This window comes from Pleurodeles waltl, chromosome 1_1 (genome assembly GCF_031143425.1).
Source record: "Pleurodeles waltl isolate 20211129_DDA chromosome 1_1, aPleWal1.hap1.20221129, whole genome shotgun sequence".
NCBI lineage: Eukaryota > Metazoa > Chordata > Amphibia > Caudata > Salamandridae > Pleurodeles > Pleurodeles waltl.
Genome location: NC_090436.1, coordinates 194,556,078 through 194,577,640, shown reverse-complemented (window position 1 = coordinate 194,577,640; position 21,563 = coordinate 194,556,078). Strand labels below are relative to the sequence as shown.

At 43.2% G+C, this 21,563-nt stretch overlaps 1 protein-coding gene across 1 annotated transcript in view; it reads right to left on the bottom strand.

Annotated features, from left to right (window-relative positions):
• Positions 1 to 7,089: 7,089 nt before the first annotated feature.
• Positions 7,090 to 21,563, bottom strand: part of TARS1 (threonyl-tRNA synthetase 1) — a 190,192-nt gene continuing 175,718 nt past the window's right edge. The window contains exon 19 of the mRNA XM_069220522.1: positions 7,090 to 8,780. Coding sequence (XP_069076623.1) covers positions 8,632 to 8,780 — 149 coding nt within the window. The 3' untranslated portion in view covers positions 7,090 to 8,631. The remainder of the gene's footprint in view (positions 8,781 to 21,563) is intronic.

The following is a 21,563-nucleotide window of genomic DNA, read 5'->3' as shown; positions in this document are numbered from 1 at the left end:
CATGAGGTCCATTCAGCAAATTGCAATTGGATTTCTTTGAGATGCCTGCATGTGAAGGTTTGAAATACGTGTTGGTGATTGTGTGCATTTTTAGTCACTGGATTGAAGCGTACCCCACAAGAAGGAATCATAGCCTCACAGTAGCAAAGCTGTTGCTTAGAGAATTGACACCACGTTTCGGATTTCCGATCTCTTTAGGACCAGATAGGGGAACGTACTTCAATAAACAAGATGATTAAACTTTTGTGTGCAGCACAGAACATTGAGCAAAAGTTGCGCTGTAGTTACCGCCCTGAAGCATCAGGACTATTGGAACAGATGAATGGTACCTTGAAATCAAGAATTGCCAAAATGTGTGCAGCTACGAATTTGAAATGGCCAAATGCATTGCCTTTTTGTGTTGATGTCAATGAGAAATATACACCTGACAGGATTGTCACCCCACGAGATCCTCATGGGCAGAGCAATGAGGTTGCCAGCAGTTCCAGCCATTGCACTTGTTAATATTACGGATGATATGGTGTTGGATTACTGCAAGGGTCTGGCTGATGTGGTTCGCTCTTTCTCTCAGCAGGTGGAGGCCACCACACTGCCACCAATACACGATCCAGGGCACAACCTGAGAGCCAGCGACTGGGTTGTTGTCCGAAAACATGTTTGCAAGACGTGTTTGGAGCCAGGTTGGAGAGGGCCGTACCAGGTGATCTTGACGACTATGACAGCTGTGAATTGTGCAGGGATTTGGAACTTGTGGAAGATGGTTCTATCACCCCTGTAAGAGACGAAAGTGAAGACATACAGGAGGGTGCCGGAGAACCTATGACAACTGACGCAGCTGGAGAGCCAAGCAAATCGGAGGCTCGCCCAGAAGTAGACGGTTCTGAGAAAGAAATAGCTCAAGAGATAGACCCTGAAGGGGAAGTCGTCGAGCTGGATCAAGGTCAAAGTGATCTGACTCCTCCTGAGATTGTTGCAGGTCCATCGAGAGAAAACACCACAGATAAAGAAAAGGAGACGAGTCCAATCCTGAAGAGAATATTGACAGAGAGTATAAGAAAAGGAGACAATTGGCCTGAATCGCAAGTAGAGAAAAAGAAGGAGGTGGTCATTGATCAAATAGAGGAAGAAGCAGATACCACGAGAAAAGAAGAATTGAGTGAAGGAGAGTTGTGTGGTGATCAAAAGTTAAAGAGAAAGAGAATAGCAAGTCGAGGATACGCAGGTCCTAAATGGGCATATGCAAATACAAATGAATGGCAACACAAGTTTATGTCTTTTTGTTTTGATAGGGAAGTTCCAAGTTAATATTTTGTGGTAACCTGAAGATGATCAAGGAGCTGAACTGTTGAAACAATTTGAGAAATATTCTTGAGAAAAGAGACTGTTGAAAATAAACCGGAAAAGAAATTGATAACCTGATTTGACGTTTGAAAACCGGATATGACAACCTGCTAATCGATTTCGACAGGGAAAAGGGATCCTGGAAGTGAAACTGAATTGCTGAAGAAGAATTGTCTATTTTTGTTTTTTTGCTGCAAGTTTTCCGTTAGTTACTTCTGCTTTCTGATTCTTTACAGATCATGGCTGAGTTTGATAAGCAGGTTAGAGATGCTAGGCGGTGTAAATATATGAGTATTGGTTTGCCAATTATGTGCGGAATTTTGTTTATAGTGTTGATTGTGGGTATGTCTGTTCTTGACGCGAAAGGAGCCAACCATACCTCTGCTTTTGAGACTACCACTCTAACGGCTTTGGAGAAGTTTAAGTTGGATGAGAAATATTTCCATGACTATACTAATGCTCAGGGAGAACTCTCTTCTAATGTTTTCTATTGCTTATTGAGTAAGTTGAGACGAGGGATGCAAGGGATTGTCTTGTATGTACGCAAATTACTTTATCAGTTGAGGAAGGAATTACTTACCATAGTCTTCCACTAACCTACGGGATAAGTTGTAGTTAGCTACTAACAAGGTTTTATGACCAGGAGTATATTCAATGTTTTTATTCCAATCACGACATAGTGTTTTCTTTTGTTCCTATTATTCGGTACCTGAGTAGAGTAGATAGGGATCATGACATAGCATTGGTTAGAGGATTCTTTGAACCTACACTAACGTTTGGAACAGCCTATGCGCACAATAACAACTCAACATGCTTGCTTACACCATTAGAGAAGAGCTTCTTCGGTCATACTGACGATAGGAGTAAAGCATTAAAAGAGAAATTAGAATAAGGCGTAGAGAAAAGGACTTACAAGAATGATTATGCTTACACTGCAATAAAGACGCAAGGGGAATTAGCTTTAGATGCATTTCATATAGGGAAGCTTTGTATATATAGGCCAATGTCGCACACTGACACTTTATTTGTGGGTATGAGTGAATGTAGGCATGTGTTTCTGTTTCAGAGTAAATGGACATTTATGTTGAATGGTCAGGACCCTGCGATTCCGGGGATTTATTATATTTGTGGACTTATCGCTTATTACCGTCTTCAAAGAGGATGTTATGGGACATGTTATTTGGGGATAGTATTCCCAAAGATTTATCAAATAGAGGATTTGAAAAAGTTCCAGACATTGACTGAATTACATCATAAAAGACAGAGGAGGGACTCCTTCTGCAGTAGTGGGAGATGTATTTGGTGTGGTGATTCCTTCACTGGGAGTCATCCTGAATTCGATCAAGATTCGAAAGTTGTGTACTATTGTGGATAAAATGCTGACAGATTTTACAGGGGCAATACTCCTGTTAGATACTGCGGATAGAGCTATGACTCTTCAAAATCATCTTGCTTTAGACATCCTTCTAGCAAAGGATGGTGGGGTCTGTCAAATGATTAACTCTAGGCATTGTTGTTCATATAGCCCTAACAATAGTACAGAGATGAGAGACTTACTAATCTGACTAACTCAAGTAGTGATTTGAAAGAACTAGGTGTTTGGGAAAAGGTTGGCAAAGGGTTTGGTTCTGTGGGAAATTGGCTTAGTAAAATTTGGAATAGGGTACTACTGAAAATTTTACAGGGAGTATTAATTGTAATAATTTGTCTATTAGGAATATGGGGAAATTGTGCCAAAAGATTAAATTCAAAAAAGGACTAAAAATAAATCAGAGGAGGGAAGAACAAAACAGGGAAAGACTCTTTAGGCAAAATTCAAGGAGAAGACAAAATGTTGAAGAAATCGAGTTATCAAATTATAGGTGGTAAAAGTGGTGTGATTACATATTTAGTCATCAGAGGAGGGATTGTTAACGCAGATGCCTTAATTACAAATTATTAATCAATGTTTATGTATTTTGCATTATGAATTTGGTAGAAAATAAAATAACGTAGTAAAATAATGTGCACGTTTGAAATTGTGACCTCGGAGAATAGCCACCAGTATTCACAAAAATATACTAAATGAATAATTAACATATACGAAATATTGAAAATTTATTAGATTAATGTAGTAATATAGCATATATTGAGGGTTATAACCTATGTTCTTTTATTATTAATTGTAGGCCTTAACTTAGCAAGTGTCTTGGCCTAGTTTTGCAAGGCCTCATGTAGAAGTTGTATTTAACGTTCAATGGAAAATGCTGACAAAATGAACTAACCGTGAACTGCTCATTGTTAAGTAAAATGCTTAGTCGAAGCTTTCTATGGGAACCAACGGACAGGAGATGAAGCTACTAGAATTGTATCATTTTTATGTATAAAATGCACAAGCTGTACTTTCCCAGACGCGAACAATAAAGACACTGACTGGAGAAGATGCAATATTTTTTATACCTCACGAGCCGGATGATGAGAAAATCATAAGGCGAACCAATCAACGACATGTGAACTGTGAAATATTGGAATTCATAGATTTGGTACATGGACATTATTGGATAGAGTCATAACGTATGATTAATTGACCAACTGGAAATTGGGGGATAGTCTGGGTGACTTTGATATAAAAACGTGACAGAGGGAAAAGACATCAGATGTTAGGGGAGAAAAATTGTGAGACTGCAGAAGCGACTCGGGATTCTGTCATTGGGCTCATACTCTGTGACGAGAGCCTGATGTGATGCTGATCGATGGATGACCTGAGGACGAAGACTGACTCTGTTGCGGACCCATACCATGGATAGGTAGATATAACAAAGCGCTGTCTTAATAGTATTCTTTAGCTAGATTTTCCATAATTCTTGTACTAAATTGTTTTGCATGAAGTCCCACATGCTGATGCTAATCTGGGTTAGATGAGGGTTCCTTACATGACGATTGACATATCACAGAGACAAATGATTGACTGACTGTCTTGCTGAACTTTATGGACATGATTGAAAATATTGAAGTTGATCCTCTTATTGACTTGTGCTAATGCTCTAGAACGTACCATGATGCAAGCTTTGATTAAATTATGTTTTTGGCATCTTCTAACTAACTAATGCTGTTATTATTTGAATTGAATTGAGTTTTGAATTGATCTCACGACTTAGTATTGTAACAAAAGGAAAATAAATGTACTAAAGCGTATACTGAAGTGTGGTTATTCATGGCTGAAAAGTTATGGTGTGATGTTATTGCTATTATTGATTAATTGATTCATGTTTTATCTAATGGTTATTGAATTATGGTGCATTAATTACCGAGCACATTGGTCACATCATAGCTAGAATACTCCATGCGAATCAAAAGGGTTCATCGATCTATACGCGTCACCTTGTAAGTTTACTTATTAAGGATCGACGCACTAACAGTTTCTTTGATGTGTCCTAAAGCAAAATTATCTTTTATATCAAAAAGGGATGAGTCATCAAAAGTCATATCCATGAGAGAGGCCTGTATGTCTATAGAAAATACTGTAAAGCGGATCCACACATATCAGAGGATCACCACACTAGTTCCAACTCCCTTTCCAAGAAAATCACTAGTATCCAGACACCATGAATCACACACACAGCTGCATCTCGACCATTGAATGGTTTGAGCTAGTGATACCCCAATGTCTCACGGGATTGCCAGCATGCTCTTGTTGGCCATGTCCCGGACAGCAAGCGTATATATGCCCGCCAACCAAACTGCATTGACTGACTTAAAGGCAAGACAAGCAAGTGAACATTAGTTTTCCGAATGCCTCAACACTCTTATATTCCATATCTGGGGCGACATGTAAAGAATGAGTGGGGTTCACCCTTTTGGATGAAGTCTGAACAGCCAGACTTTGAGGAGTAGGGTGTTTTCTGATATCAGGGTTGTCAGATGCCGATCTGTGACATCAGACACCTGCCTATTTACTGGTGGGAAAGAACAGGGCTTTGACTCAGTGCCCTTTAAGTGTCAATGAGGGCCTTACTGAATGGGAGCAGGGGCTCAGAGGTGGCTAGTCTAGGTTGCAAGATTTCCATAAGGACATTTTTCTTAAATTCAGTGGAGGGTAGTTATAGTCCAAGACCTCAGCTGCACGCAGATTATCACTGCATGCTGATTACCACTGCAAATAAGGCACTCCTCAACTGGTAGACCAAATGGCGAGTTCAACCCAGTATCAGGGGAATTATCAAGCACCCTAGCCTCTTTTAAGTCCATATACAAATAATCATTCTCATAATGGAGAGATAAATCATCCTCGTACACACTCCATCATATCTTAGTGGTGGAAAGCTTTGATCGGACCCAGAGGCAAAAAAAACATCTGAGGGCGCCGCATCTGTTGTAGTAGACAAATAGGACTGGAATCAGGTTCTATAGTGATGGGTTGCCCTTTAGTCATTTCATAACAAGACATTGGTAGGGATTGCGTTCAAGTCCGTTTGGGGTCAGACATCGAAACCAGAACTATATCCTCCACCAGCACTGATGAGGGAGCGACCAAAGCAGGCTGCGGTATGAGGGTATAAGTTCGCACCTGAGCTGGTATGGGACCTGTGAGCTCTGAACATGGATATGCGGGTGGTAACTCAACTGACTGCCCCTGTGGTTCCTTGCGAACCAAAGATAGGTTAGAGGAAGCCTGAAGAGTGCTAAATATCTACAAAATGGCCTCCTTAAAGGTTTCCACCTGTTGTGATGCTGCCGATTTTCCAAAGAAGTCGGGTCCGCACAAGGACTAATTACGGTATTGGCCCCACAACCAGAGAAAGAGAAGGAGAATTAATGACATTTTGATGCCTTTGCACCTCCTCTTTATATAGAGAGTGGCAGAATGGGGTTGAATCTGGCTTTGCGTTCTTGCACTTTTTGGGACTTTGACCTACTGGAGGATTTCAACACCGAAGTCGACCTTTTTTAGGAGCGGTCTCCTAGCGGGTCCGCATCCTTGACTTGGAGTGGGTGTGGGACTGCAATTTTTTGTTATGTTTGGCAACATACAACTTTGCTTGCCAGTCCCAGATCACATACAGGTGCATGAGGGCACACTTGTTCAACAACTTAGGGTCATGCCAAGTGCCTAAACACCACAGACACATTTCATTCAGGTCCGTGAAGATATCAATTTTGTCTTAGCATGATTTGAGACCTCCTGTGGCTTCAGGACGGGGATTGTTACCTAGCACACTGGATTTTCATTTTTTTCATCAGAAGACCCAAAAAATTGAGAGTGAAGCTTTGGATCCGCCAGCGTAGGTGCACAAAGAAACATACTGATGTCAGTACACAAAAGTGGTTGATATGTGCAACTCCACTCACTTTGTGATATGGAACGGTACAGAGCCCTAGAGGCATGTAGGAGCATTGTTCAAAAGTTTCCGGATTCAGTCTGATGCCTGAGGAATATTCTAAAAGGTAAGGAATCTGTGGTTAGGAGTAATCTATCCAACGGTTTTGAACCACATTGCATGGCCTAATTGATCCTACTTATGTATTCAGCTCTCCCCATACTAGCGTGCTTGCTGCATTCCTTAAAGATTGAGGCCACGTCACCTGTGTTTTTTTTTTTTAACCTTAGCATGTGCAGTTAACACGATTTACTATGACTCCATAAATCTCACAAACTAGTTTTTCATTACTTTCTGCTGTTATTCCATACAATAGTCTATCAACAATTTAAGGACCTGTTTAAAGTCATGGATCAATTCCAGACTGTAAAAAACGTAGTAAAACGAAACGTTATTTCAAATGTATTTATTTGACTCAAGTATGATTAAAGGTAATAATCACTGGCTACGTGGCTAAAAGGAAAAGGGTTTGAGAGCATTTCAAAAGTTTTTATATACATTCCAAAGTCTTTTACTTTCTTTATCCAATTAACAGCTTGATGTTATTTATAAACATTGCTATCAATTAATGCAGACAAATACACCATTCCATGACAGATCATTAAAAAACAGAACTGCTGAATTGTAACAAGAATATGTAGAAGAACTGGGGCTCTTATATTAGTGAGAAAAAGGAGATTTTAGCTGAAGAGAGGAGGGGAAGGGGGAACAGTGGGATCTTCTGAATTATTTTTATTTGCTCTAAATGTGTTGAAATAGATTGCAGTTTAGGTACTCACAAGGTCAGCATGCGCATATATGTAATACGTTCCCTCAAAGAGAGCACCAGCACAGTTGTAAAATAAAGAACTGGAATTTAACTTAAAAAATAAAAGTACTAGAACTTCGAAAATCATTTTAAACACAATTTATGAAAAGATGTACGAGTTTCTTTTCATGCAGTGAACGTCCTGATTTCAGTAAAATCAGATATCAGAAATCGGTAAAATTTCCCAGTTTTAGTTCATTACAAGATAATTTTGACTAATCAAAACAGCCAATAATATGAAAAATGTAAGCACAGTTTACCTGTCGAAGCGTTTTCAGTACCCCATGGTATATATATGAAGTATGCTCTGAAAGTTTATCTTTTGCTAGGAGTTGTAGCAATTTCCACAAAAAATGTGGACATTTCACAACTTCAAGGCGAATGTTAAACATTCCATAAAACTTCATAAATCGAGAAATACCACCTTCGAATACCTTTGTATTTAACAAGAAAAATTAATATAATAGAACCTAGTTCCCGTTAGCTCGCTCTCAGTTCGACTCGTATGAAGGAAGACAAGGAATATATAAAAGTTCTTCAATACACCACTTTTTAATTCAGTAATATGTGACAAATGTATTGGAGAATGGGCAATTTTCTCTCCTCTCGTAGAAATGCTCGTTTTTCAGGTAGATCAACCAGAAAGAGGGCATTATACGGGCTGAAGTTTACAATTTGATCGAGATAAAGGAAGCTCTGTTGTATTTTCATTTAAAATGTCTGGCTCGCAGAACCTGACAGTTTGCAATTTGAATCCTTACAAGTGCGAAATCACACCTACAAACTACAAGAGTTTGGATGCCATATACATATAAAATATCATCAAGGAGGGTTTAATTATACATTTCATTCACAAGTACTCACGGTGTCTGGTAACCACTGTAATGCTGGCTCAAAGACACACCTTATCACCCCTGAGAGAAACGTACATGTAATTAAGGTAGAACAAACACCATCTGGAGTCTGTGGCAAGAATGATATTCAATGCTTTGTCTCAGTTGGCTCATTCAGGAAAGCGATGCCTCATATCAGATGCACTGTGAACACACCTGCTTTGTATTGCATAATAAAACATTTGACTCCCGTTTCTTCCTAACTAAAGCTAACAATGCAGACGAACCGGCGTTAAAATTCCTCCTCGGCATGCTTTGAGCGAGCCTGTTTCAGCTGGAGTAATCTCTCTATGGTTTCAGAGACTGGCCGCTCGCCGTGGACCTTGTTATCTCTGGTACGTATATTCACTGTGTCACAGTTTTTCTCCTTTTCACCAACCACTAAAATACAAAGGAAAAGCGAACTGAGTAAATCAGGGATATGAAACTCAATATCAAGTTTTAAATAGAAGGTAGAAACAATTATGCTGGGCAGCAATACAAAAAAATATTGGATCATAGTAACAACAGCATTTATCATCTAGTGCTTCCTCAGCAAAATCGACCTAATGATAACGGGATTATAGGAGGAATCCCTGCCACATAAGCCTTTCCGGTGCTTCCCATAAGGCAGCAGGACTATGCGGCCATCCTCCAGTGAATGGAAATTACAATAAAAGGCCGATGAAACAGCTTTTTGTTAGTGGACGGTGCATCTCTCAAGAGACGTGGCGTGCCCAACATTGTTGCACTGTTCCTTTGTATACCTCCTAAAACCATAAGTCAACTGAGATGCTTTCTCTGAAGTAGCTTTTGAAAAACAATTAGTTTAGACGAAAGGCATCTCAAAGCTTTTCCAATGCTCATTATGATCACTGAAAATCATCCCGAGTTACTAACTATGATTATTTGGTGCTATAATAGTGGCTTAAGCAGATGCATTTACATCATGCAGGATTTCCATAAGTGGCCATTCCAACTTAACAGGCAGGGTACCAGCTGCTATGTAAATATTTATCAACATGATATGCTACTGCATACATAATTAAATGGTGGCCATAGCAACTATAAACATCGCCGGTAAGACTCGCGAAATCAGCACAAATTATCTTTCAGCTACTAGTTTTAAATATACCTTGGGACTGCTATCATCTTGACATCAAACATCAGCTTATTAGCTTCTGAACATAAACACATGCTATTATTAAAATGATAAACATACTTTGTTTCCACAGAGTAAAGCTTCTGTTTTCATGACAGAAAGGCTTACTCAAAATACTAGTATATATTTAGATTCTGCACAGCAGCTTGTCATTTTCATTAATTACCAGCATCTGTAACTGACACAGAGGACAGGTTCTGCTTCACATTTCTTTGTATTAGTATGGGATGCGAGGGAGGCCAACACAGTGCCAACAATTCTGAGAATAAGCCAAGGATGATCACTATTATGCCAAAATCACCTTTGTGCTCGGGCTGGACACCATAATGAAAAGAATGACCAAAATATTTCAAGAATGACCGGGGTGCCAGGTATAACCACTGTGTGACTATTATTCTAGAATTGGCCAGTTTCATGACAGGGTGCTATCACTGGGCCAGGATGCCCGCCACATGCCAAAAATAGACATATTTATGCCACAGATGCCTACAATGGAGGTTAAGGACATAATTATGCCAAGATCACAGTTAGACCACCGATGTTCAAACTATGAACAGATAAGATCACCATTATACCAGGACCACCATTATGCTAAGAATTACCTCAATAGTTGTGGGGTCGCCCACTGTTACTGGTGCTATCACATGCAACTGTTTGCTAAGAGGGAAGAATGCTGTCTGCCGCAGAGAGCCACTCAGGCACACTCACTAATGCACACACCTTTCACAACCATCATTCAAACTGCCACAAAGTCCGTTGCATGTCTGCTCACGCTTTATCCTGTATACTCTGAGGCAGATGGCCTATATTAATTATGTCCATCTTCCCCCAAGGGTGGCAGAAACCTCTAGACGCCAGGGATTGTTTACTTTTTTTTAACACTACAGGGAAGCGGCCCGTTGGGCAAGAGTCACTCACCTGGCTGCTAAATTTATTTTAGGCCATTTCTGCTCCCCTTGGGGGCAGATCGGCCTATTTTTATTAGGCCTATCTGACCCAAGGGGGCAGAAATCAGCAGACACCAGCAATTCTTTTCTACTATTTCATAAGAGGAGGGACCCCTTAGGTAAGGGTCGCTCCCCTGGCAGGCAAATTTATTTTAGGCCATTTCTGCCTCCCTTGGGGGCAGATCGGCCTACTCTTATTAGGTCAATCTGCCCACAAGGGAGGCAGAAACCACTAGACACCAGGGATGTTTTTATTTTTTCAGATGTGGAGCAAATTTATTTTAGGCCATTTCTGCCTCTTTGGGGGCAGATCGGCCTATTTTAATTAGGCCAATCTGCCCCCAAGGGGGGCAGAAAGCCCACTAGACACCAGGGAAGAATGTTTTTTTTATTTATTTTTTTAAAAGAGGGTGGGGTATGGCCATACCTCCATCCCAAATAAATGGGGACAAAGTTGTTCTGCCCACCGGTGCACAGATGGGGCAATTACCCCGATCCACTACCGGGGGAGGGGTTGTTGGGGGCAGAACGCCTACTAGATACCAGGGAATTGAAAAAAAAAAAAAAACAGGGTGGTGGTGGCTACCAACCAGTATGCGCATGGTTATGCCCCCATCCCAACTGAAGGCTGTAACAGTCTTTCAGCTCCCCCGCACACTAAAAGATCTTATCCCTACTGCAAGCAAGAGGACATTTGATTACTTTGGGTTTTGGTTTTACATTTGGTCCATGAGAGCTTGGCTAACTCTCAAAATCTTCCCACTTGGAATGGCGAGGACTGCACTTTTTGGACTTTGAGACACTGCCAAGTAGAAAAATCTACGAGACCTAAACACATCTGAAAACTAAACATCTGGGTGAGTCCAGGGTGGTGTGCTTAAAATGCACCTGCACCATTTTCTTACCCACAATGCCCTACAAATCTCTAACTTTGCTTGACATCACACAAAATGTCCCCACATTTTTGTGATGGAACCATCCGGACTCTGTAGGAAAATTCCTAGCACCCAGCATTGTTGTATCTATATTGATAAAAATTCTGCCCCACTGGTCAGCCTAAATACGTTTTTTTCCAAACTGCCCTTTTGGACCCGTTTTGGTTCCCCCTCAATTTCAACATGTTTTTGGCTCTTCCCATCACAGGCACCTGGCCCACCTACAAAAGTGAGGTATCATTTTTATCAGGAGACTGAGGGGAATGTTGGGTGGTAGGAAATTTGTGTCGGTGCAGTGATCCCACACACAAATGTGGGGAGAATGTGTCACACCTCCCTGGACTCCCTCGGGTGTCTAGTTTCCAGAAATGTCTGGGTTTGGTAGGTTTCCCTAGATGGCTACTGAGCCTAGGACCAAAAACACAGGTGACCCCCTTGCAAAAACAGGTAGGTTTGTAACTGGTAATTTTGATGTGTCCATGTAGTGTTTTGGGCCATTTCCTGTCACGGGAACTAGGTCTACCCACACACATGAGGTATCATTTTTATTGGGACATGTGGGGGAATGCTGGGTAGAAGGAAGTTTGTGGCTCCTCTCAGATTCCAGAACTTTGCAGCACCGAAATGTGAGTGGAAAGTGTTTTTTGCCAAATTTTGAGGTTTGCAAAGAATTCTGAGTAACAGAAACTGGTGAGAGCCCACAAGTCACCCCGTCCTGGATTGCCCTAGGTGTCTAGTTTTAAAAAATGCACAGGTTGGTAGGTTTCTCTAGGTGCCGGCTGAGCTTGAGGCCAAAATCCACAGCTAGGCATTTTCCAAAAAAACACGTAAAATTTTCAATGTAAAAATGTGATGCGTCCATGTTGCGTTTCCTGATGCCGGCACAAGGCCTACCCACACAAGTGAGGTACCATTTTTATCGGGAGACTTGGGGGAACACAGAGCAGAAGAACAAGTGTTACTGCCCCTTGTCTTTCTCTACAATTTTTCCTTCCAAATGTAAGACAGTGTGTAAAAAAGACGTCTATTTGAGAAATGCCCTATAATTCACCTGCTAGTATGGGGACCCTGGAATTCTGAGTTGTGCAAATAAAAACTGCTTCTCAACACCTTATCTTGTGCACATTTTGGAGATACAAAGGTTTCCTTGACACGTATTTTTCACTCTTTATAATTCACCAAATGAATTGCTGTATACCCGGTATACAATGAAAACCTATTGCAAGGTGCAGCTCATTTATTGGCTCCGGGTACCTGGGGTTCTTGATGAACCTACAAGCACTATATATCCCCGCAACCAGAAGAGTTCAGCAGATGTAACAGTATATTGCTTTAAAAAATCTGCCATCGAAGGAAAAAGTTATAGAAGAAAACGTGGACAGAAATGGCTCTTTTTTCACCTCAATTTCAATATTTTTAGGAAAACCTTGAAGGATCTCCACAAATGACCCCTTGCTGGAGTCAGAATTCTGTCTACTTTTCAGGAATGTTTAGCTGTCCGGGATCCAGCACTGGTTTCACACCCACTTCTGTCACTAACTGGAAGCACAACTGGAAGCACAAAAATTAGGAAAAAATTGGGTATGTCCGAGTAAAATGCCAAAACTGTGTTGAAAAATGTGTTTTTCTGATTCAAGTCTGCCTGTTGCTGAAAGGTGGGAAGATGGCGATTTTAGCACCGTAAACCCTTTGTTGATGCAGTTTTCAGGGAAAAAACCATGTGGTTTCTTCTGCAGCTCTTTTTTCCCCATTTTTCTTTTTTTTTTAACAAAATTGTAGCTGTATTTTGGCAAATTTCTTGGTCTCCTCCAGGGGAACCCACAAACTCTGGGTACCTCTAGAATCCCAAGGATGTTGGGGGGGGGGGGGGGGGGGGGGGGGGGAGGACACAAATTTGCGTGGGTAGCTTATGTGGACAAACAGTTACAAGGGCCTAAGCAGAACTACCCCAAATAGCCCAAAAAAAATTAAATGCTCGCCCCCTGAGGGGAAAAGGCCTGGCAGCCAGGGGGTTAACTCCATCTCTCCGTTTCCTTATTTACAGGACGTCTAAGGGAAATACTATAGCAGTAATTAGTTGCCGTCAGATCTGTAGCATCAACAGCAGCACTTATCTGATTTGATACAAGTTGTACTTCATTTAGAATTTCAATGAAGTCTTGTTTCTTTTCTTTCGGTAAGCAGTTTGCAACGATTTGCAAACAGCTGTGTCATACCTTCCTAAAAGTGCGGAATCACTAGCTGTTTTGAGAGCTGTAGCAGATGACCTGCAGATGTTCCTTCCTTTTTGGAGCGTCATTCTTCGTGCTTTCTCTCTATGGAGGAACTGACGTTTCTGGAGCTGAAGGACACTTCTTCCTGACTGCAGAAATAATTACAGAATCAGACTTTGGTCCTGTCTCAGCAAAACTGGATCCTGTTCGGTCACCCTATATTTCTTAAGAAGTCTTGGTGTTGCCTATTTAAAAATGGCTTGAGTCAGGAATTTCGCCTCTGCCAGCTCAATAAATCCTGATACCAGAGGGAGGATAGGTCTTGGGTCTCCATGATGATTGAGACTGCAGGACGTGGGTCTTCTATTTGTATGTTCAATTTAGGTGCTCCTCTGATAACATCTTGGAAGGTAAAGATGTCATCTACTGGAAAAGTTTGTGGAAAAGCTGGATAATACATCGGTATTTATGTTATGTATCCGTGCCATACAAATATGCATTTGGAGATGATGATGGGGTAGTTCTTCGTCCGCATCTGTCTGGAGTTCTTGAGGAGTTTGACAGTTCTGTTGGTCTCGGAACCAAAAGAAGAGAAGATTCTTGTGGCCTTATAGGCACAGATGATGTACAAGAAACTGTCGGTTTTTGAGAGTGGAGGCAGATTTAGAGGCTGGAGAGGGACCTGCAAAGGGTCGTCTGCAGGAATGATTAATGTTGATCTCTTAGGGATAACTACCTTCTCCACAGGAACCACTTCATTACCTGAAGACAAGGAGAATACAGATGAATGTCTCGATGTTAACTGTCTCGATGTGGACAGCGACAGAAACATTCTTGGAGCAGAGATATGGGTAGTTTTGGGTATCGCTGATGTCAAGTATGTAGACGTCTGCATGGTCGGTGCTGTAATCAAGGCTTGCTGGTTGTCATGTCGATGGTATATGCCTTGATGCCAGTGGAGTTGATGTCAGCAGCAAAGATACGGTACCTGAGGGACTGGAATCACAGTCAAGTCGTTTGGTGGATAGCATATCTGTGCTGATGGTTTTGATGGTGACCGATGCTCCTGTGAATTATAAAGACTGCTTAGAATGATGATGGTGCTGCCTTTTATCTTGTCCCTGGATCACCATGTGCGGGGGGTCTTTTTCATGGGAGGAAGCTAGTGCACCAGAAGGAGCATTTTCTTTTCTTCTCTTTTCTCCTCTGCACCTCTTATTTCCTCCAGCCTTCCTCTCAGGTTAATTCAGCTCCCTAAACCCTGCCACCCCTCCTCACTCCCTGGTTTTTGAGGACTCCTTTGCCATTCTCTGACAATAAGAAAATTGTTTGACAGAATGTGACTGCAGCCGACATAATTCAGATATGCCATGTGGGTCAGAAGCTGCCTTCTTACCACAGAAGGGACACTTCACTAAAAGCGAAGGAATATTTGAAAGAAAAATGTTTCTGATGATCTTTTAATTAAGGGAAGATGTCAGTGTTTTTCAGAGAAGATTAATGGAGGTTGACAAATATCTTTCTAAAGAAAAAAGCCTCAGAAAAAAACAGATAACGTTTATAACCCTGAAGTGCTTTGAGATTCAGTCAGCATGAGATAGAAAAAAATAACTGAGCCTGTGTGGTAAACTGCCACGGTGGTGCATGCTGGGTAGAAGCTGTTGGCCCTCTTAAAGTTACGGTGTATACGGAGCGCAATTAATACACTTTTCACCCATCAAGCTCCTTTCCCTTCATTTTTCTCTTCAGCTGCAGAATTTGGAAAAGGTTTTTGTTACACAGCACATTTCTACTCTGAATGGTGCAATGTGGTTTTAAGTTATAATTACTGTAGTTTTCTAAAACACAAACTGAAGCTAGCCTGTCTCTGACTTAAAGAGGTGTCACCAGACTGTTCAAAATTGAGGTGGCAGGAAATTACAAAAAGATGCCCCCTGAGCAAACTATATGTGGCAGCACTACCAGGGGGTAGGATACATACACAGAAACGGGCTACCCCGCTATTACACCTGTACCTTTACAAAATTCATAAATAATATACATAGAGCCCATAGATATACAAAATGGATAAGTTACTTACCTGTAAATCCTAGTTCTCTTCCAGGGGTATCCTCATCACAGTCATAAACATTGAATATTCCCGCCCTTGTGCGGGGACCCCGGAGCATATATAAAATACACACATATTATACATGTGTAAAACAGCAATGCAGGCTATAATGTTAAAACAGGCTAAAATGCTTTATTTCTATGATTTTTTTTTTTTTTTTTTTTATATTATAAAATTACAAGAGAGAATAAATATCTACCCAAGCCCCCAAAACTGGGCTTAGGGAAGTAAGCAGCAGTAAACTCTAGAGAAAAAGAGAAAAAACTGCATTGAAAAACAATGGAGCATTCTTAGCCAATAGGCTGCATGCAGGTTAACACAGGAGAACCATAAAAACTTTGGCACCGTGCCTTTAAGACCCTGAGCACCTCCAGTATCCCACCATGCCTCAGGGGTGAAGGAAAGGTGACAGTTGGTTCACAGTTAGGTCAGTTCTTTTTTACGGTGACAATCTGTGTAACTGATTCAAAATACAGTCTGTCCTGCACTTCTAGGAGACGTGCGTCCGGGGAGGAGGGTGGGTTGTTTATGACTTTGATGAGGATACCCCTGGAAGAGAACTAGGATTTACAGGTAAGTAACTTATCCTTCTCTTCCAGGGGATCCTCATCAATAGTCATAAACATTGAATAGATTAGCAAGCCCATCCCTAAACTCTGCGGACTGTCCGATAGAAGTGCAGGAATAGATACGTATTATGCAAATAAATTTCTCAGAGAGGCCTGCCCCACTTGGGCATCCGCTCTTGCATCTGAGTCTAAACAGTAATGTCTAGTAAACGTATGCACAGACTTCCATGTAGCAGCCTTAAAAATCTCAGATATTGGAACATTGTTAAGGAGGGCAGCAGTAGCCGCTTTTCCCCTTGTGGAATGCGCTTTAGGCCTCGCTAGTAATTGCTTATTAGCCAGCTGGTAAGTATTAACAATACAAGAAACTATCCATCTTGATATCGTTCGTTTAGATGCTGCCTCTCCTGTCCTCAAATGACCATAATTTACAAACAAGCGGTTAGAGTGTCTAATCGATTTTGTCTTATCCAGATAAAATTTCAGCACTCTTTTCAAGTCTAAGGAGTGCAATGCTTTCTCTGCCGGAGTCTCCGGATTGGGAAAGAAAGTCGGTAAAGATATAGTCTGATTGATATGGAATTCTGACACCACCTTCGGAAGGAAAGATGGGTGAGTTCGCAGAACCACTCTATTGTCATGAAGAACGAGTTACTTACCTTCGGTAACGACTTTTCTGGTGGATACATTAGCCACCTGTGGATTCCTCACCTGATGAATACTCCCATGGCGCCAGCATTTGACGGAAATCTTCTTACTAGTCTCTGCACGTCGACGAGGACGTCACTCTAGCCCACGCGACGCCGTCTGACGTCATACAGGCAATAAGAAGTCCTCGCCGACGTGCCGATGACAGTACCAACATTTTTTACGTGCATGAGAATAATAATAACCCAATGCAATGAAAGAGCAAAGCAACATCTCTTAATATTGTAAATCACACAACATTGCAATAAAATAGCTGTAGATTTAATATAACCTTTTTTTTTTTTTTTTTAAAACAAATAAATATATTTATACATACGAATCATGTATATACCCAATATATATATAGATTTATATATAAATATACACATATATACAAATATCATACATGCAAAATGTATTGCAACTTTGAAGACCAAAAGGAGCACACTCAAGGATTGCTTGGAGAGACCAAAAAGGCAACGGGGAGGCGGGTGGGACCGTGAGGAATCCACAGGTAGCTAATGTATCCACCAGAAAAGTCGTTACCGAAGGTAAGTAACTCGTTCTTCTGATGGATACAACTACCTGTGGATTCCTCACCTGATGAATAGAGTCCCAAAGCAGTACCACGCCCGGCGGTGGGTGCCTAAATGGTCAAACCAAGAAATCCTGCAGCACTGACCGTGCAAAATGACCGTCCCTTCTGACCTCAGAGTCCAAACAGTAATGTTTCACAAAAGTGTGAAGGGACGACCAAGTTGCGGCCTTGCAGATGTCGACCACAGGAACACCCCTGGCCAAGGCCGAAGAGGCCGACTTAGCTCTGGTGGAGTGAGCTCTAATGCCCTCAGGCGGATCCTTCTTTGCCAAAGAGTAACAGATTTTAATGCAAAGAACAACCCACCTGGAGAGTGTTCTCTTGTGGACTGCCTTTCCTCTCCTCTTGCCCACGTATCCGACAAACAGCTGATCCTCCAGCCTGATATCCTTCATTCTGTCGATATAGAAGCTCAACGCCCTTTTTGGGTCCAGGCGATGTAGTCTTTCTTCCTCCTTTGAAGGATGAGGCGGAGGATAAAACGTGGACAAAGTGATTGTCTGAGCCAAATGGAAGGGTGAAACAACCTTCGGAAGGAAAGCAGCCTTGGTCCTCAACACCACCTTATCCCCATAAAACGTTATATAAGGGGGTTTAACCGATAAGGCCTGCAACTCACTCACTCTCCTTGCAGATGTTATAGCTACCAGGAATACTGTTTTAATAACCAAATACCTTAAGGGGCAAGAATGCATAGGCTCAAAAGGGGACCCCATAAGGAAAGTCAGGACCAAGGACAAATCCCATTGAGGCATAACGAATGGTTTTGGAGGATATTGATTCAGAAGACCTTTCAAGAATCTGAGAACAATAGGGGATTTAAATAACGATGGTTGGTCTGGAAGACAAATGAAGGCTGACAAGGCCGACAAATAACCCTTAATGGTAGCTACTGCACAACCTTTCTGCGCTAGAGACAGTGCAAAAGACAAAACATGTGACAGATGAGCATGTAAGGGATCAATCTGTCTCTCTCCACACCACATAACAAATTTAGACCACCTATTAGCGTAGATAGATTTAGTGGAGTGTCGCCTGGCCGCTAAGATAACATCCACTACATCAGGCGGGAGAGAGAAGGAACTCAGGTTGCCCCGTTCAATCTCCAAGCATGTAGGTGCAGACTCTGGAGGTTGGGGTGTAAAACCTGCCCCTGCGACTGCGAGAGGAGGTCTGCCCTGAGAGGGAGACGGAGCGGAGGGCACAGTGAGAGTTGGAGAAGGTCGGAGTACCATACCCTCCTTGGCCAATCCGGAGCTATTAAGATGACTTGGGCCCGGTCTTGGCGAATTTTCCTCAACACTCGAGGAATCAAGGGTATGGGGGGAAACGCGTAAAGCAACTGGTCGCACCAGGTTATCTGAAACGCGTCCCCCAACGCTCCCTGCATCGGATACTGGAGGCTGCAGAATAACGGGCAATGCGCGTTCTCCCGAGTGGCAAACAGATCTATCCGAGGAAACCCCCACATCTGGAAGATTAAACAGACTTGATCTGGATGGAGACGCCACTCGTGGTCTGCCGAGAATTGGCGACTGAGACTGTCCGCACGTACATTCAAGACCCCGGCCAGATGATTTGCCACCAAGCAAATCTGATGGTCCTTTGCCCAGGACCATAGCCGAAGAGCTTCTCTGCAGAGAAGGTACGACCCTACTCCTCCCTGTTTGTTTATGTACCACATCGTGGTAGTATTGTCCGTCAGGACCTGTACCGACTGACCACGAAGGGATGGGAGGAAGGCCTTGAGAGCCAAACGTACAGCCCGTAACTCCAACAGATTGATATGAAACACCTGTTCCTCTGGAGACCAAAGCCCTTTGATCTCCAGATCCCCCAGATGAGCTCCCCATCCTAGGGTGGAGGCATCCGTTATTACCGTGGCCACTGGTGGCGACTGCGCGAACGGCTTCCCCTGTGAAAGATTGTTGCCCGCAATCCACCACTTCAATTCCACAGCAGCATCTCTGGAGATCTTGACAGTACCTTCTAAATCTCCCTTGTGTTGAGACCACTGCCTTCGGAGGCACCACTGAAGAGCCCTCATGTGCCAGCGAGCATGCGTGACCAACAGAATGCAGGAGGCGAACAGACCGAGCAGACGAAGGACCTTGAGGACTGGAACTACCGCTCCATTTCGAAACATTGGAACCAATTCCTGAATATCTTGAATCCGCTGAGGCGGAGGAAAGGCTCGACTCAATGTTGTATCCAGTACTGCCCCTATGAACAGGAGGCGCTGAGAGGGCTCCAGGTGAGATTTGGGCACGTTCACCGAAAAGCCCAGGTCGAACAACAACTGGGTTGTTGACTGCAGATGATGCGACACAAGCTCCGGGGACTTGGCTTTGATCAACCAGTCGTCCAAGTAAGGGAATACTGCTATCCCCTTCCTTCTGAGCTCCGCCGCAACCACTGACATCACCTTTGTGAAGACTCGAGGTGCTGAAGTAAGACCAAACGGGAGAACCGCAAACTGATAGTGCTGCGACCCTACCACAAACCGGAGATACTTCCTGTGCGACTTGAGTATCGGGATATGAAAGTAAGCATCCTGCAAGTCGACAGACACCATCCAATCTTCCTTGTTCAACACCAAAAGCACCTGTGCTAGGGTCAGCATCTTGAACTTTTCCTGTTTGAGGAACCAATTCAAGATCCTCAGATCCAGGATTGGTCTCAACTGACCATCCTTTTTGGGAATCAGGAAGTATCTTGAGTAACAACCTCGACCCTTTTCCTGCTCTGGGACCAACTCTACCGCGCCCTTTGAAAGGAGGACTTGAACCTCCTGTTCTAGCAACAGGAGGTGTTCTTCTGAACAATAAGATGGGCGGGGCGGGATGAGGGGCGGGAACTCCCGAAAGGGAAGGGCGTAGCCTTTTCCCACAATGCCGAGAACCCAAGTGTCCGTTGTGATAGACTTCCACTTGTGGAGAAAACGCTGTAATCTTCCCCCTACAGGAGAGGAGTGAGTGGGAAACGGTGGAAGCCTAAGGCTGCTTCCCCTGCTGCACCCCTCCAGAGGACGAGGAAGAGGCAGAGTGCTGTTGAGAGGCTCCTCTGGTACGGACCCCACCCCTCCCCCTCCCTCTAAATGACCTATAGGGGAGGGAAGAGGCGGGTTGCTGGAACCTCCCCCGAAAGGAAGAGGAATAAGAGCCACGCCCAAATCCCCGAAACCTCCTGAAAATTCTAGAAGAGGCAGAGGAAGAAGGAGCTTGCAGTCCTAACGATTTGGCTGTGGCTCTGCTCTCCTTAAATCGTTCCAAGGCTGAATCTGCCTTGGCTCCAAACAGTCTGTCCCCATCAAACGGGAGGTCCAGCAGGGTCGACTGCACATCCGCAGAGAACCCTGAGTTTCGGAGCCAGGCCTGTCTTCTTGCCACCACAGCCGTGCCCATCGCCCTGGCCACCGAGTCGGTCGTGTCCAGCCCAGACTGGATAATCTGGGTCGCGGCAGCCTGGGCGTCCGAGACCACATCCAAAAGACCCTGGGGAAGCTCCGTGAATGAAGACGAAATATCATCCATCAGCGCATGGATGTACCTCCCCAGAATGCACGTGGCGTTGGTGGCCTTCAACGCCAAACTGCATGACGAAAATATTTTCTTGGACTGCGCATCCAGCTTCTTGGAGTCTCTGTCTCCAGGCACCGTCGGGAAGGAACCAGGCGCTGACTTTGAGGAACAGGAGGCTTGCACCACCAAGCTCTCCGGCGTAGGGTGTCTAGAGAGAAAGCCAGGGTCAGATGGTGCAGCTCGATACCTCCTGGCCACAGCCCTATGAACGGCCGAGGAAGACACCGGCTTCTTCCACACCTCCAACACCGGATCCAGCAAAGCCTCATTAAATGGCAAGAGAGGCTCAGCTGCAGCAGAGGCCGGATGCAATACCTCTGTCAGCAAATTCTGCTTTGCCTCTGCCACCGGCAAAGGCAGGTCCAAAAAGCTCGCTGCCTTCC